This window comes from Cladophialophora psammophila (assembly GCF_000585535.1).
Source record: "Cladophialophora psammophila CBS 110553 chromosome Unknown aczJe-supercont1.14, whole genome shotgun sequence".
Taxonomy (NCBI): Eukaryota; Fungi; Ascomycota; class Eurotiomycetes; order Chaetothyriales; family Herpotrichiellaceae; genus Cladophialophora; species Cladophialophora psammophila.
Window position 1 is genome coordinate 899145 of NW_006912935.1, and position 15208 is coordinate 914352.

The following is a 15208-nucleotide window of genomic DNA, read 5'->3' on the forward strand; positions in this document are numbered from 1 at the left end:
TTGATAAAAAGTGACGAAATCGAGGTACACAATACCTTAGGCTTGATATAAACCCCAAAGGTCACGTAGTAAGATACTAGGGCCCTTTTTCTCTCTTTGGGCCACCTGTGCGCAAGAGACAAGGGAATTTGGAAGCTAGAAGAGAAGCACACCACTCACAGCAAGGTTTATTGCAATCAGCATGGCCTCCTTCAATGGGAAGGAGATTCCGATCTGCTATGCTTCCTGCTCCATAGGATATGAAAGTTCGAAGCATACGCTGCCGGCCAAGCTGAAGACTCTTGCCAATGCTGGATTCGACGCCATTGAGCTTTCGATGCCTGACATCCTCTCGTACGGTCAACAAGTCTCCAAGAGTAAGGCAGAAATTGATCCAATGGATTATCAAACACTTCGATCCGTCGCCGCAGAGATCGGAAAGCTGTGCGAAAAGGAAGGCTTGAAGGTTCTGATGTTACAGCCATTCGCCAACTTTGAGGGTTGGCCTAGAGGAAGCGATGAGAGAAAAGATGTTTTCGACAGAGCCAGAGGGTGGATGAGCATAATGGAGGCCGTTGGGACAGATATGCTTCAGGTCCGTAGGCTCCGATTTTCTCCTATCCGGGACGTAACACGGCAGGATTAACAAAAAGAACAGATTGGATCTTCTGATGCGGAGGGCATCTCGTCTAGTTTTGACCACCTGGCTTCCGACCTGGCTGAGCTTGCAGATATTTTTGCCGAGAAGGGGTTTCGAATTGCATACGAAAACTGGTGCTGGGCCACGCACGCTACAACATGGAAGGATGTCTGGGAAATCGTCACGAAGGCCAATCGACCCAATCTGGGGTTATGCCTCGACACCTTCCAGAGCGCAGGAGGAGAATGGGGCAGCCCGACGACGAAATCTGGACGAATCGAACACGTCAGTGCCGAAGAGTTGGACAATAGATGGAAGAGGAGCTGTGAAGAGCTCTCGAAGACCATCCCTCCGGAGAAGATATTCTTGTTGCAGATCTCAGACGCATACAAGATGGAGCCGCCATTGGTCGATAAACCAGACGACAGCGGCCTGAGACCTCGGGGCCAGTGGAGCCATGATTATCGGCCGCTGCCATACGACGGTGGATGCTTGCCAGTAGAAGATTTCACCAGAGCCGTGTTCAAGACTGGGTTCAGAAGCTGGGTGTCGGTGGAAATATTCGATGGCAAGGGCCCGGAGAAGTACGGGGACGACATGGGACCGTTTGCAAAGAAGGCCTTTGAATCGGTGCACGCATTGTTGAAGCAGGTCGCAGACACCGCTTAATTGTCAACAATTGACCAGGTTCATGATTATCCAAAGTCCTAGGCTGGATTCGAAGAGCGAGTCAAGATCCGGCATAGGACGCATGGGCGAGAGTCCGTACGTAGATTGCTTCAATGGAACTATCCGTCTCGGTACAAGGTGGCTGTGTCTCTGTTGTCGGTTGGGCCCCGTTCGAATGTACCAGTAACAGACTTCCAGACATTGTACCCTGTGTTCCGGGCGAAAATACGTAGCCTGCAGTGAAGGAACTTGGGTCAGTCAAAAAGCAGCCTTGTGGAACCATTCACGCTCTTCTGCCTTGGTATTTGCTTCATTGCGGCCATTTTCCGCCCTGCGAAAGGCAAACATAGAAACTGCAGGCGCGCCGGAAGGGGTCACTTACGTGCAGCATTCAACGCAGTACAACCTGAGCTCGGGCGTGCCTCCTCTCGATTGAGTGGACGCCCCAAACCAAGCGCGGGCGAGAAAATAAGAAATACCAGCTGGATTGCAAAAAGATATGCCACAATCGTTCGTTCGAAGTCCTTGGTCACATGAAAGGCAGGGGTTGATGCAGATGAGTCGCGTACTCGTAAAAGAGATGTGGATTCGGCAATCTGCGTCCATGACAGGTCGCCCGTGATATGCTAATGCATTTTCATCCAGGACGCGCTCTCAGCACTCTCGCGGCTCAGACCCTCTACCGGGTCTTTCTGGTCGGAAGATGGTGACACTGAGAGTTTGTTCTTCGGGTCCTGTTTCCGTATTGGAAGTCGCGCCCGTGTCTCGGTCTCATCCATGATCAAATGCAGCAAACCCTGGCCCCCAAAAGCACTATCCTGACGCGGGCGATTGTTGCACACGGAAGACTGCAGACACCTCCATCAGTGATCGGTCTCTTACTTCCGTGCGGAGGTATGTGCTTCTCTCTCTCAGGGTCAGAGTAATGACAGCCTCTAGAAGCGCGTTCTACAGGCATCCCTCCCGTGTAGTGGTGAGTAATGTTGAGTGATAGAATGTGGGCGGAAATTGAGGCTGCTATCGAGCCTGTCTTGGCATTTGATAAGGATCAATCTGTGGTTGCAATTTCCGACCCTTCCATCAAATTTCCTCGACGCCAACTCTGCCTGTCATTCCTCATCACTTGAAAGATGCACGTTGTTCTTCTGCCCAATGATGCCTCTATCATGACTGTGGCACCTCGTTTCAGCCTGCTATCGCGTCATGCAGCCCCAAACCCATCTTCAGCCCCGTTCGCTCTGTGCCCGAGGCCTCTTACTCCGTGGTACAACATCTTCGTGAATACAGTGGCCTGGGTTTATACCAGACACCCTTGTTTGATCATCTCGACCGTCTATTTCTCTTCTCGCTGTGCATCAAAGTCCGGATATCTCCCAACCGGGAAGCCTGTGATCTTCATCATCATTGCCCTTGTTCACCATGAGTAGGTGCCTAGTCCTTGTTAACTTCGAACAGGACGGGAGATCGTCATTGAACAAGGACATAAGAAGATCTTCTGCAAGGGCACTGAAAATCACAACATTCTTGGCTCATTAGGGATCGACTGCGAATGTCTGCCTCGGAACTGGCACCCGACGGCCTTGTCCAATGTCCAATCCAAGGTCTGCATCTTGGTTTGAAGCCTTAAAAGTGGTGGCTTTTTGGTGGCTTCTGACGACCCATGTTATACGAGTATGCCTTCCGAGTGACGCTTGGAAATCTCCACCTTTCATCCCACTGCACAACCCAACACCTTTACAAGGTTCATGACGATTTAAGTAATATGTTGTGGATGCGTCTTCCAAGAAAAGTGACATGGGCCTCGAGTTATACAAACGGTGAGTCGGCGCCGGTGTGCGAGGGCAGAAGAATACCGCGACACGTAGGGAGTACCCTGGCACGCAGCTACATTTGTGGTAAGGTATACTACTTTATAGTCTTGTATCCCTTTCTTCGACCCTTTTCTCAACCACTTGCTCAAACCGTGTGTCAATTGGGCCTAACATTCTCATTGCCCGCTCGTTCCTTTTGGCGAAATGCGCATTCCCTATATTATCTGTCACGACTCTCGGAGATCTCGATAGGTTGAAGTCAAGCATTCCTTCCACCCCAACAAGTCACCACCACCACACTAGCAAACTTCCTGTCGATATGGAGAAAGCTCTTCATTCAAAGGCACCGATGCCTTCAGGACCGCCGACTGGACCTCCTGGGCCTCCAGGCGGCTGGCTGTTCACTCGCATGTCAAAACAACAAGAGATTCTCTTTAACTTGATGGTGGCATTCCTTCAACTTATTCCTCAATCGACCTTGACGACAGTCTTTCCAGTCAGCCGGGACATCGCACAGTCTTTCTCGATATCGAATCCTTCGGTACTGCCATGGCTCGTCGCAGCGTACGCATTGTCGTTTGGAACATTCATCCTAATAGGAGGACGACTTGGTGACATATTCGGGCATAAGACAATGGTCGTGATCGGCTATTCCTTCCTCAGTTTCTGGAGTGTCGTGGCTGGGCTAAGCCATTACGCTGGCTATGAATTGTTCTTCGTCGCTCGGGGATTCCAAGGTCTCGGTGCGAGTCTGATGGTGCCAAATGGCTTAGCACTGCTGGGCCGAACCTATCCCCCGGGGTCGAAACAGAAGATCCTCTCCTTCACTCTGTTTGGTCTTTGTGCACCAGTTGGAGCCTACATGGGGATGATCTTTGGTGCCTTATTCACCAAGTTTGCAACCTGGTGGTGGAGCTTCTATACTCTGGCCATCGTAAGCTGTTTTCTAGCCATCGCCGCATCGAGTATTTTGGTCTCTCCACCACCGACACCAAAGCAGATGCTACCCGTCAAGGAGAAACTGCGGGATATGGACTGGCTTGGGGCTCTCACAGGTGTTGGCGGCCTGGTGTGCGTTCAAGTCTCACTAGTCTCCGCTCCCGCCTCCGGCTGGAGCACACAGTACATTTTCATGCTGCTGATTATTGGCATCTTGCTCATTGTGTTCTTTGTCATCACCGAAGTCAAAATCGCTGAACAACCTTTGGTGCCTTTCAAAATGCTCAAGGCAGATGTTGGGTTTGTCCTCGGCGCTGTGGCTTGTGGATGGGCCACCTTTGGAATATGGACGTGGTTTCTGTGGAAATTTCTCCTTGGGATCAAACAAGATGCTCCCCTTGAGGCGGCAGTGCATGTCTTACCAATCGTCCCTGTCGCCTTGATTGCCTCAGTGTTGACCGCTTGGATGATGCGGAAGTGCTGCCCCTCCTGGACTCTGTTCTGGGCGTTGGTGGCTTTCACATTCGGGCCGCTCCTTTTGGCCATCGACTCAAACGTCGACAAGACGGTATACTGGAGCTGGACGTTCGCCAGCCTCGTTGTCATGCCTTTTGGCATGGACATGTCCTTTCCAGCGGCCACACTGATCATGTCCAACTTCTTTCCTCCTCAGCAACAAGGTGTTGCTGGCAGTCTCATCAGCACCGTGGTCAACTACTCCATCTCTCTCGGTCTTGGTCTCGCCTCTACTGTTGAAATTCATGTAAACAATTATGGGCGTGATCCACTTGCCGGCATTCGTGGCGGCTGGTTTATGGCCGTTGGCCTAGGCGGCTTGGGAGTTCTCATCTGCGTCGTCTTCGTCATTAAATCTATTTTCTATCCGACTCCGCAGCTACCGCTAGGACCGCCAGGACCGCCAGGACCACCACTTCCATCAGGTCCAGGCACCAGCATGCAAATGGCGCCTCAGGTACCTCCCCGTGAGCGGAACCCATCACGAGCTGCCACCATTTCAAGTCTAGCAACTACGGTCGTCCCTGACAGCGCTGGAGCTTTGAGCCCCAAGCAAAGCGAGATTGAGCTTTTCAAGTCCTTCAACTTCGAAAACATGCCACCACCGTCGTCCCCGTCGACTCTTACCACGCCGCGATCCCAATCATTCTGCACCTCACCACGTAGTGGCATCTCAAACTTTTCTCATCCTGCGTCACCCATGACCACCAACATCTCCAAACCACGTCGGAAATCAAAAGACACTCAACACAGACATCATCCCCGCAGTGACAGGATGGAGCACTCGCATTCTCGCTCGAGCTCGCAAACGCACTTTGCTGCGCAGACGCCGCCCAACCCGATGTCTGCACCCCCAATGCCAGCTGAGCTGGATGCCGTGTACCGTATCCGCGGCAGCTTCGAAAGTGAGTACAGTAATGAAGAGCCAGCACACCGCTGGGAGTGGCCTCCTGCTCGCCGCGACAGTGCTGCTAGAAGACAGGGCGGCGAGCAATCTGACGACGAGTATGCCTATGGCTCGGGATCTGGATTCGCGCTACAAGACCTGGACGGGTTCGGGTACGATGCTCGACCTGTGGTGCCCAGGGGAATGGTGGGCGATAGATTCTGAGTCGTGTTGAGTTTTTTCTTTGTGGAATTTTATTTTTACGAGTTTCTTCAGCTACGGCTACGGTTACGACTTTCGAACGGGCGTTTAGATGGAAATTGAGGGGCGTTCACGGGAACCATGGCATCGATTCTGTCTCAGATTTCTTCTTGAACCAGGCAAAGGCGTACAAAGAAAAGGATAAGGCCAAAAAAAGGGAAGGACGCCGATGTCTTTGCGTTGGAATATGGATGGATGGGTGGATTGGATGCATGTCAGTGCCTGCTGCAAAGTTAACGAGTATTGTTGGACATTGTTTCTCCGGATGGCGCACGAAGAACCATAAAAGGTGCGCGGATACGAATACACGATATTGACTCCGCAAGTATTTCTATTGCTGGCAAGACTTCCACCCCCTTTTATTCCCTCCTTGTTTTTTTTTTTGGCCGTACTTGACCTCTAGAAAAACGAAGACAGAATTTGCGGCCAGTAGACTCCTGCCGTAGATACCCGGGTCCTTTTCACCAGGACACGAATTTCCTCCGTGCCAGAGATCTCCAGCAATGTTTTTTGGACCTTCGACCGTCACTGTCTCGCTCCCATCCATATTGCGACCCTCAGCCCTTTGTGCGATCTTGGCCGCATTGAAGCGTGAGGTACCTCCCTGGACAGAAACCAAGTCCTACCGCGTCTCGCACATCCAGAATTGGCCTGCCTCCTCACCGGCCACGATGGGGATTCCCCTTCACATTCTTCGCCCTGTGGTTCCCCCTCTCTCCTCTGGGCTGCTCCCATCGCCTCCCCCCTCTCTCCCTCTCCTGTCGCCGCTCCCTCTCCTTGTTCTCCTCTAGATACGCGTCTCGAACGTCCAACCAACGCATGAGACCTCTTCGCTGGCTCTTCATCTCCGCATTTAACTGTCGGACTCGTTCCCGTAGCGCTTCGTGCCGCTTCTGCAAGTATACGTACTCCCTGTGCAACGCTGCCGCGCGGTCGTTGGCACGAGCTATTGCGCGATGGAGCTCTTCGTCTCGGAAATTGTGAAGGAGGGATGCGTCTGGAAAGCGGTGGCCACCGTTGAAGCGGGGACTGCGCTGAGGTTGTGGATGATGGTCTCCTCGACGCCCTCGGCCTAAATGCATTCCCGAAGTGAATCTGGAGAAATCCCACATGACCGGTTGCGAAGTGTTTTCGATCAAAGATTATGGTAGAGCTTCTAAAGGCAGAGCGGTTGTAAAGCTGAGGCGATTGTGTGTGAATGAAGAAAGATCTCAGTTCTGTCCACAACTGTGCTGGTGATATATATATATTCGTTTCATCTGGAACATTGATTGATGTGATAGTCTATTTCGTATTTGCGATGGTTTGGGTGTCAACTACGCACCAAGAGGAAGCCATTCTGTTCATTGTTCCCTTGAGGCACTCTTCTTGAGGACAAAGCTGGCTCACACTAATTGAAGGGCCAGATCAAGACTGGGAGAGCAATAAGGAGGGAAAGATGTTTGTCTCCCAGACATGAGAACAAGCAGCGGGAGGGTATGTATTGGGAATGGGATTGAGAAACCCACCGTTTTCCTGAGAAGCCATTGAGACACGGCGTCAGAATCTTACCTGGGGATTCTTTGCAAGCTGTAGTTGTCTTGGTGTTTATGCTTGTCTGGACCAGAAAGAGATCTCTGGAGTAAGAGATTGTGTTTGGACAGTGCCCACACGCCTGGCGGGAAGCGTTGTCTGCCACAGACGGAATATTTCGGACAGGAATCCACTCTGCGGGGTGCCACTCGGTTTGGATGTGCCAAAGAATATGACAGGTGAATCCGATACACTTCCCCTTTGGAACAGAAGGTAAACAGGAAGCGAGCAAATGGGAGGCGACATGGGATGAGATGCAGCAAATTTGCTTTTTTCTTCGCGAGGCATTGAGACCCCCACCAAATCGTAATAGTGCCTTCAGTGCCTTTTCCGAAGAATCTTTTCTCAACCCCAAACTTCAAACCCCACCATCCATCCTGCAAAATCTGAGTCAATCGACATCCTCTGTTTGCTCCAGCATTGCGACATGTCTTTGAACCTGGAGGTCAGAATTCTCAGACAATGACAGACATGTCAACCTGAAGATCAAGGCAGCGGCCTTCTTGTCTAAAACCCCAAAACAAAACGCAATCTAGACTCTCCGTCCTCCTCCCACTTGCTCCGATTTCGGCCTGCATTCCCTTCAACACCTCTACCTCAACATCCACCCTCTCATAACCGTCAGCCATGCCCGTTACTCTGGTGTTGGGCTCTCAATGGGGCGATGAAGGCAAAGGCAAGCTTGTCGACATCCTTGCTTCCTCCGCTGATCTCGTCTGCCGCGCCGCGGGGGGCAATAATGCTGGCCATACCATCGTGGTCAACGATGTGACATATGACTTCCACATCCTCCCCTCTGGCCTCATCAACCCCTCCTGCCAAATCAACCTCATCGGCACCGGTTGTGTCGTGCACATCCCCAGCTTTTTCAAAGAACTGAAGGGGCTGGAAGAGAAAGGCCTGCAGGGCGTGCGGGAGCGCATTCTGATCTCAGACCGTGCTCATGTATGTTTCGACTTGCACGGCGTCGTGGATGGTATCTCCGAAGATAAATTCAAGAATCTCGATGGCGGAAAGAACATGATCGGCACTACTCGCAAGGGCATTGGCCCATGTTACAGCGACAAGGTCGCCCGCAGAGGTGTGACTTTTTGGATGCTCGTCAACGAACAACAGCGTTGGGAGAGGCGCCTGCGAGATCTCGAAGCGAACTACCGCAAACTCTACGGCGACGCAGCACTGCAGGGTTACAACCTGGAAGAAGAGATCGAAAAGTTGCGCGGATATCGGGAAGAGTTGCAGCAATACGTCGTCGATCAGACACCTTTACTGGCACAGGCGGTCGGGACAAAGGGAATGGCTACGGCGAATTCGAACGGCGCCAGTGCTCGCCAGCCCAACATCTTGATCGAGGGTGCTAACGCACTCCTTCTAGACATCGATCACGGCACCTATCCTTACGTCACGTCCAGCAATACTGGCCTTGGCGGAGTCTTCACCGGCCTTGCTGGCCTCTCTCCCCAATCCCTCTCTGCGCCAGGAAGCAACATTGTCGGTGTGGTAAAGGCGTACACCTCCCGCGTCGGCGCCGGCCCCTTTCCCACAGAACTCAACGCCGCAATCTCCCCCAAGGACGCCGAATACGGTGAGCGTCTACAGGAGGTCGGCCGCGAATGGGGCGTTACGACAGGCCGCAAGCGCCGATGCGGCTGGTTCGACCTCGTCCTGGTCAAATACTCTGCGGCCGTGAACTGCTACACACAACTCAACCTAACGAAACTCGACGTCCTAGACGGCTTTGAAGAAATCCGCGTGGCGACGGGTTACAAGGTGAACGGTCAGACACTGCCAGGCTTTCCAGCGGACCTGGACGTCATGGAGGAGATGGAGGTAGAATATAAGACCTTCAAGGGGTGGATGACTCAGACGACGGGATGCAAGACGTTCGAAGATCTGCCGGACCAGGCGAGGGAATATATCGAATTCATCGAGAGGGAGGTCGGAGTGCCCATCAAGTGGATTGGCACAGGCCCGAGGAGGGAGGATATGTGTTTCCGCTAAAGGCATCACGACGAGGCAGAAATGGGTTAGGATAGGACAGGACGGGGTGGGTACTGTAATTATGTACCTGGAAAACGTGTACTGGCTTCGGAGGTGATTGTCGCGGCATAGAGAGGCTCATTGTTTTCCATCATGTGTGGGAGGAAGTCTTCTAGAGCAGCGTCACTTCCCAGGAAAAGAGCGAGACATCAAAGACGACCAAAAAGAGGGAACGCGCATTTTAGACCTGTACATTTGAGGCAGCTAGGTCTTTGACAGAGAGTGTGTGAGAGATTAAAAAAGAGTCAGAAAAGTGGCTTTGTCAACAAAAGGCGTTGGCCAGCCATGCCAAATGTTTCTGATCTTCTGTCCATCCCATTATCTAGGCAGGTATGTATGTATGTATGAGACGCTCATGTTTCTTTTTGTTTCCTGGCCGTATTTCTCTTTCCCCCTTCAACTGAAGACGGGACCCAGTGGATGACACAAATCCCAAGGTAGATTCGACAACGATCAAAGGGCTGTTTCATCTCAATCCACAGCATCTGCCAACATCTCGTAGGTTTTGCAATAGGATGGACAAGAAACCTCATTATGTCTTCCCTCTGGTGTTGGAGCAGAGGAGAGACACCAATGATACCCCCCCAAAAATCCAGGCCATCTTCTGCTTTTCCGTGGGACGGCTGCCAAGTAAAACTCCGGCTCCTTTTTACAAAACTGCAACAACACCAGCAATGGCAATAACAGCAGCAGCAAAGCTTCCCACTTGCTTAGCGTCCGCGGCAGCATTGCCGGTCGCTGCTGCACCACCTGCTGAATTGGACGCGGAAGCACCACTGCCACCTGTTGCCGTGGCACTTGCAAGACCAGTGGAGATAGCGGCGCCGGTGGTAGCGGAGGTGACGATTGTCGTGGTACAGCTGCAGTCGGAGTTGTAGACAGCGGTGGTGTAGATGAAGGTGCCGGCCGTGGATGTAGCGGAGCCTTTTGTGGTCGAGTTTGAAGAGGATGCTGTGTATGGAGCTACGAATTCCCCAAAAAGGGCACAATGTCAGTAACGAACTTATCAAGGCTCTTTTTCCCCTCTTCCACGTTTATCCAGAAGTACGTACCGACAGAAGAACCCGCAGCAGAGCAAGTCGAAATGAATGCAGACTGTGCCACCGAGACAGCATTGCCACTACACATGCTAGCAATTGCCTTCTGCACGTCGGTTGCCTCGTTACCGCAAATGGATGACAGGTCACCTGGTTCATTTTGTGTGTTGACAGCGCTGAGGAGGCATGCTGGAGGTATAGCTGCCAGGACGCGGAAGGCGAAGGCGACAAAGGGAAGGAGCAACGACGTCTTCATGATGGTGGATGCTTGGCTTTTGTGTCTTATCGAGAGTCTAAGTTCGCTTTCGTTCGGGGCCTGATGGTGTGGGTTGGGATTTGACGCGTTGGTAGGAACTGCCAGGTATGTCGGGAAGGGATTCGCAAAAAAGGGCGTTCAAGGGCGTTTGAACGAGTGGCAGAAACAACAAGGGGGAATATGATGAAAGAGTGACTGAGAAGGAATGGCAAGAGTATGCCGCTGCTGTAGGTTAGTACCAAAACTGTCGGAAGAGAGTGGAAAGAAGGGAGTGAATATGAAAGAAGGTGGTTGAGTGGTTTGGCTGTTGAAAGAAATGCATAAAAGAACAACCCCTTTGCAGATGTCTGGGGATGGGATGGCGACGCGAAGTCTGGCGGATTTGATTGACAGGGGCATCGAATCGCTTGAGGAATTGAGGCCGCATGTGACTTCACGTGATACTTGTGGGAGAAATATATTTCCAGTTCCGCCGGTCCGCCAGTCATCTTGCCTCGTTTATCAACCCAACTTTGCGATCACCGAAATCTGGGGCCCCAAACAGACGTGCCAACTACTGTTTGCACATCCGTTCGTCTCGGGTCGAGATCATCGACCTATTTTGAATCTGGCCAATTTCCTTACTACTTTTTTGGCCAAAAGTTGCCGTTGCTCCCGAGGTTCGCGCTCCTTCAGCCACTGGACACTGGACACCCCGGAGTCGGGCCTTGTTTCGCCAGTGAGATATGACCAGTGTTATCCACTTGCTCGGCTGAGCGACTGTTGATAAGGAGATCCGTTTCGTATTCGTGCATGTTACAATGATATAGGCCGATCAAGTCCAGCTTCCACGCAAATCTATCGATAGGTAGGAAACAAAACTGGGCATATGAGGTCGACTCAAAGTCCCAATATCGTCCCCCGGTATAACGCAAACAAGGAATCTCGCATATAGTGGTCATGGAGTCCCATGTTCAACGCCTCGTTGATCAGACCTGGGGTAAGACATGCGACCTTATCTAATTGCCTTCTCTCCCCCGACATTGACGCCTACATCTCAGGGAAGTTTCAGAAATGCGATGGCTCGCAACGCCTCCTGATCGCCATTTCCGGCATCCCAGGTAGTGGGAAAACCACGCTGGCGGCCTCCGTCTGTGCAGGTCTCAACAAAACGCACCACAGCCATCAAAACAGGCGTTTCCCCAACAGTCCGAACCGCTCAGGACCAGACATCGCGTTTGTCGTCCCCCTCGATGGCTATCACCTGACTCGCAAACAACTCAGCGAGATGCCAAATGCAGAGGAAGCCATCTTCCGCCGTGGCGCCGCGTTCACGTTCGACCCCACCAGCTACCTCAAACTGGTAGAGCAAGTGCGCAAACCTATCAGCCCAGAAACACTGACCATCTACGCACCCAGCTTCGACCACGCCGTGAAGGATCCTGTGGCCAATGACATCGCCATCCCGCCCACGGCGCGGATCATCCTCTTTGAAGGCCTCTATACGGCCCTGGACGAGCCGGGATGGAGAGACGCCCACGCATTGATGGACGAGACCTGGTTCGTGGACGTGGACATCGCCACCGCGACACAGCGGGTCGCGAAACGGAACTTCGTCGCCGGCATTTCGAGTTCCTTCGAAGAGAGCCTCGACCGGACGGAGAAAAACGACATGAAGAACGCGAAGGAGGTGTTGGAGAAGAGATTGCCCGTGCAGGAGATTGTGCCCAGCGTCGAGGACGAGGCCTGGCGGAGCGAGGAAGTCAGGAACGTGGACGGCCAATTGCAAGGAGAAGAAGAAGACGATAGGGACGAGGACGAGATGCGGAGGGAAAGGATGACCAGGATGGACAGTATCGCATTACTAGCGGCGGATGGGGTGGGCATGTGAAAAATTGAAGTTTCTTTCCTATCGAGACTGGCCTGACATGGCAAGCAGGTGACCAAGTTAAGACGGGATTTATTGCAATGCACGTGTAATGGGCGGAGATCAAGTCATCAAGTTTTGAGACGACAAGCGAGATCGGTGAACGAATGGATGAAGGTCGCCTCCTCCATGGACCTCTTTCACAGCCTTCCTTGTTCGTCTCCATGCGATTTGTCTGAAAGGAGAGAAGCATCCCCTTTTCCAGCTGGGAGAAAAGTACCACCAGGCTACAGCAGCACACAAGAAGAGGATTGTGTAGATGATCAGAAATCAATCGCGAATTACCCGTCTTGACTTTTTCTTTTCTTCTGTCGTCGCAAGGCGCAGACCAACGCAGCTTAGGTAGGTATGTCAAGAAATACAACGATTATAAGACAAAAGCAGAAATGCTCCGGTCCGGCCATGGCAAACAATCCTGCAAAAGTCATTTTGGTTCCAGTTCCAGTCATTGAATCCAATCGTCAGCGTGCATCAAGGGGGCTCAAACCTCGATTCTGACATTGAATTCGTGTCCTAGGTTTGTCTTCAGCCTTCTCTTTTCCACATCATACATATCTTTGCATCCAATAAGGTGTTCCAGCCACGAAAGTAGTATGACTTTTCGGGTCGCATTTGGACAAGGCAGTAGTTTGCAGTTTGAAAAAAAAAAAATATATTTCCTGCAAGATCGTGTCCACACAAGGGACGTTCTGCTTTTCCTGGCGAAGGTCGCCTCCCACAACCATCTTCATCATTCTGTTCCCGCCTGCAAGAGAATCGAGCTTCACATACTTTGCTCTTCGTGTGTTGCCGGTTTGATTGGGTTTATTGTTCTTATCCGAGGTGCAGTTAAGCGCCCTCGGGACTTTCGTTATTGAACCGTTTCTCAAGCATATTGCCTGGCCGGATCAAAAGCGTTGCCTCTGACAATGTCCGGTGACAGACCAACGGCGGCCCACCACTCATCTGGGATCTCTTCTCTTCTCTGCATCCGGTCGAGAATGATTGTCAGCACCTCCAATTCGAGAACTCTCTCGTTTCCCCTTGCAGGCTCGCTCTGGTTCGCCTCAGAAACTAACTCGTTCCGGGTTTCGGGCCTCCGGAGATGATGAGGAGGATCTCTTTGTAACCTTCCGTGCCGCGCACGTATTTCCCGAACATCCTCTTCAGTGATGCCCGAGGGAAGATCTAGATCGCACGAGTCGTCCCCGCCTATTTCGCCAAAGCTGGTCGCAGTAGTTGCCTGAGACGATTGGTTCGAGCCGATCCCTGAGTCCGACCGCGATGATAAAAACGAAGTCGCTGTGCTTGATCGGCCTGATTCCATCGTATTCAAGAGATTTGCCCAGTTCTCCTCCACGGGCCCATCAGACATGGGGCTGGGACTACGCAGGCGGTCTCCAAGTCCGTCAACCCTTGGCCTCGACTCACCCAACGGGCGCGGCGAAATATGATCGACACGTCGCAAGGGCGGATACGCAGCTTCAAGGCTTTCTGGCGGAGGAGTACTGATCGCAGTGTCTCCAGGGCCTCGTCCCAATCCCCGAGGCTGTGAAGTGGAGCGGTATGCACTGTCATTTTCTTCGTCTTCCGCATCTGCAAATACCGGCCGGTGGACCGAAAATGACCAGGGCGGTCTTCTGCTCCGGGATGGACTGGAGACTCTTGTAGAGCGAGGATTAAAAAATCGAGGCCGACGGGACGATTCTGACTCAGACTGGGAGGTCACGCCCACTTCGAATCTCAGGCCGGACTCTCTTAACGGGCGCGGAAGCGGTTGAGGACCGGCCTCCTCAGATTCGGACATAAAGGTGTCGAAGATGAAATCTGAAGCGAGGTCGTCCCGTGTTCTTGCACCAGACTCGCCGCGTGGCCGGCTCAAGAGCGCTACGTCCATATCACTCCGGGGTTCTGATTCGGTGTTAGCTCTTCTGGCAAGCACTTGCCCGAGCGTCCTCAATCGCGACCTCATTCTGATGGAACGAATGCGCCCGGCCTCGGTGTCTGAATCCTGAGCGTTCTCGGGCGGGTCGCGTTGAGACCGTGATCGTGGAAAGGTATTGGCATAGTTATTGAGCACTTCGTCAGCCTCACGCTCGCGGCGTAGTCGTTCTTCTACTTGTTCCCGTGCTCGTTCAATGGCAGCGCGACGACTGGCTGCTAATCGACCAGGTCGGACGGTGGACTCGCGCCGGATACTCGATCGTGCTGCGGCTGCAATCTGATCGAGTTTTGCAGCAGGTTGCTCTCCGGCAACCTCGTCAGGATCTTGGAACATACTAAAGAGAACATATTGGGTTAGCAATTGGGCTTGCCGGCGATGAACATGGAGAAACAATGATGCTGACCGGCGGCGCGCGCAGGCGCGGCCATATGCGAAAGGGGTGGGGGTGGGAAAAAGCGAGAGGACAAACTTACGGCAAGCCCATATTGTCGCACCAGACGTGTAGCAATTGTCGGAGCAAATTAATGTCAATGATGGGAGAGGAGAGTCGGGACAAACAACAACGAGGAAACGAGATGCGACAAATAATGGAAAAAGAGTGGAGAGCTGGATGAGATGGACAAGTCGCAGAGTGGATTTGTAGAAGGATTGCTTTGCGAGTATGCAGCAGTAACAATTGATGGTGATAAGAGGGAAAATGGAATGAGTCTGGAAGGGGGGGGATCGAGCCAGCGAGCCAGCGAGCCAGCGAGCGTGTATCCAGGGAGAATCA

General features: G+C 52.4%; 6 protein-coding genes across 6 annotated transcripts; 4 read left to right on the forward strand and 2 right to left on the reverse strand.

Annotated features, from left to right (window-relative positions):
• Positions 1 to 181: 181 nt before the first annotated feature.
• A1O5_08877 (uncharacterized protein) lies at positions 182 to 1288 on the forward strand (the record flags this gene model as incomplete). Its single annotated transcript, XM_007749458.1, has 2 exons — positions 182 to 574; positions 638 to 1288. The coding sequence occupies 2 exons, from the start codon at positions 182 to 184 to the stop codon at positions 1286 to 1288; spliced, it is 1044 nt and encodes a 347-aa protein (XP_007747648.1).
• A 2160-nt stretch (positions 1289 to 3448) lies between these two features.
• On the forward strand, positions 3449 to 5665 carry A1O5_08878 (uncharacterized protein; the record flags this gene model as incomplete). The annotated part of the gene is made up of 1 exon (XM_007749459.1): positions 3449 to 5665. The coding sequence occupies one exon, from the start codon at positions 3449 to 3451 to the stop codon at positions 5663 to 5665; it is 2217 nt and encodes a 738-aa protein (XP_007747649.1).
• A 2235-nt stretch (positions 5666 to 7900) lies between these two features.
• Positions 7901 to 9274, forward strand: A1O5_08879 (adenylosuccinate synthetase; the record flags this gene model as incomplete). Its single annotated transcript, XM_007749460.1, has 1 exon — positions 7901 to 9274. The coding sequence occupies one exon, from the start codon at positions 7901 to 7903 to the stop codon at positions 9272 to 9274; it is 1374 nt and encodes a 457-aa protein (XP_007747650.1).
• A 688-nt stretch (positions 9275 to 9962) lies between these two features.
• On the reverse strand, positions 9963 to 10606 carry A1O5_08880 (uncharacterized protein; the record flags this gene model as incomplete). The annotated part of the gene is made up of 2 exons (XM_007749461.1): positions 9963 to 10276; positions 10366 to 10606. 2 exons carry the CDS (start codon positions 10604 to 10606, stop codon positions 9963 to 9965), a joined length of 555 nt encoding a protein of 184 aa, XP_007747651.1.
• A 949-nt stretch (positions 10607 to 11555) lies between these two features.
• On the forward strand, positions 11556 to 12476 carry A1O5_08881 (uncharacterized protein; the record flags this gene model as incomplete). The annotated part of the gene is made up of 1 exon (XM_007749462.1): positions 11556 to 12476. The coding sequence occupies one exon, from the start codon at positions 11556 to 11558 to the stop codon at positions 12474 to 12476; it is 921 nt and encodes a 306-aa protein (XP_007747652.1).
• Positions 12477 to 13377: 901 nt separating this feature from the next.
• On the reverse strand, positions 13378 to 14769 carry A1O5_08882 (uncharacterized protein; the record flags this gene model as incomplete). The annotated part of the gene is made up of 1 exon (XM_007749463.1): positions 13378 to 14769. The coding sequence occupies one exon, from the start codon at positions 14767 to 14769 to the stop codon at positions 13378 to 13380; it is 1392 nt and encodes a 463-aa protein (XP_007747653.1).
• Between the last annotated feature and the right edge of the window lie 439 nt (positions 14770 to 15208).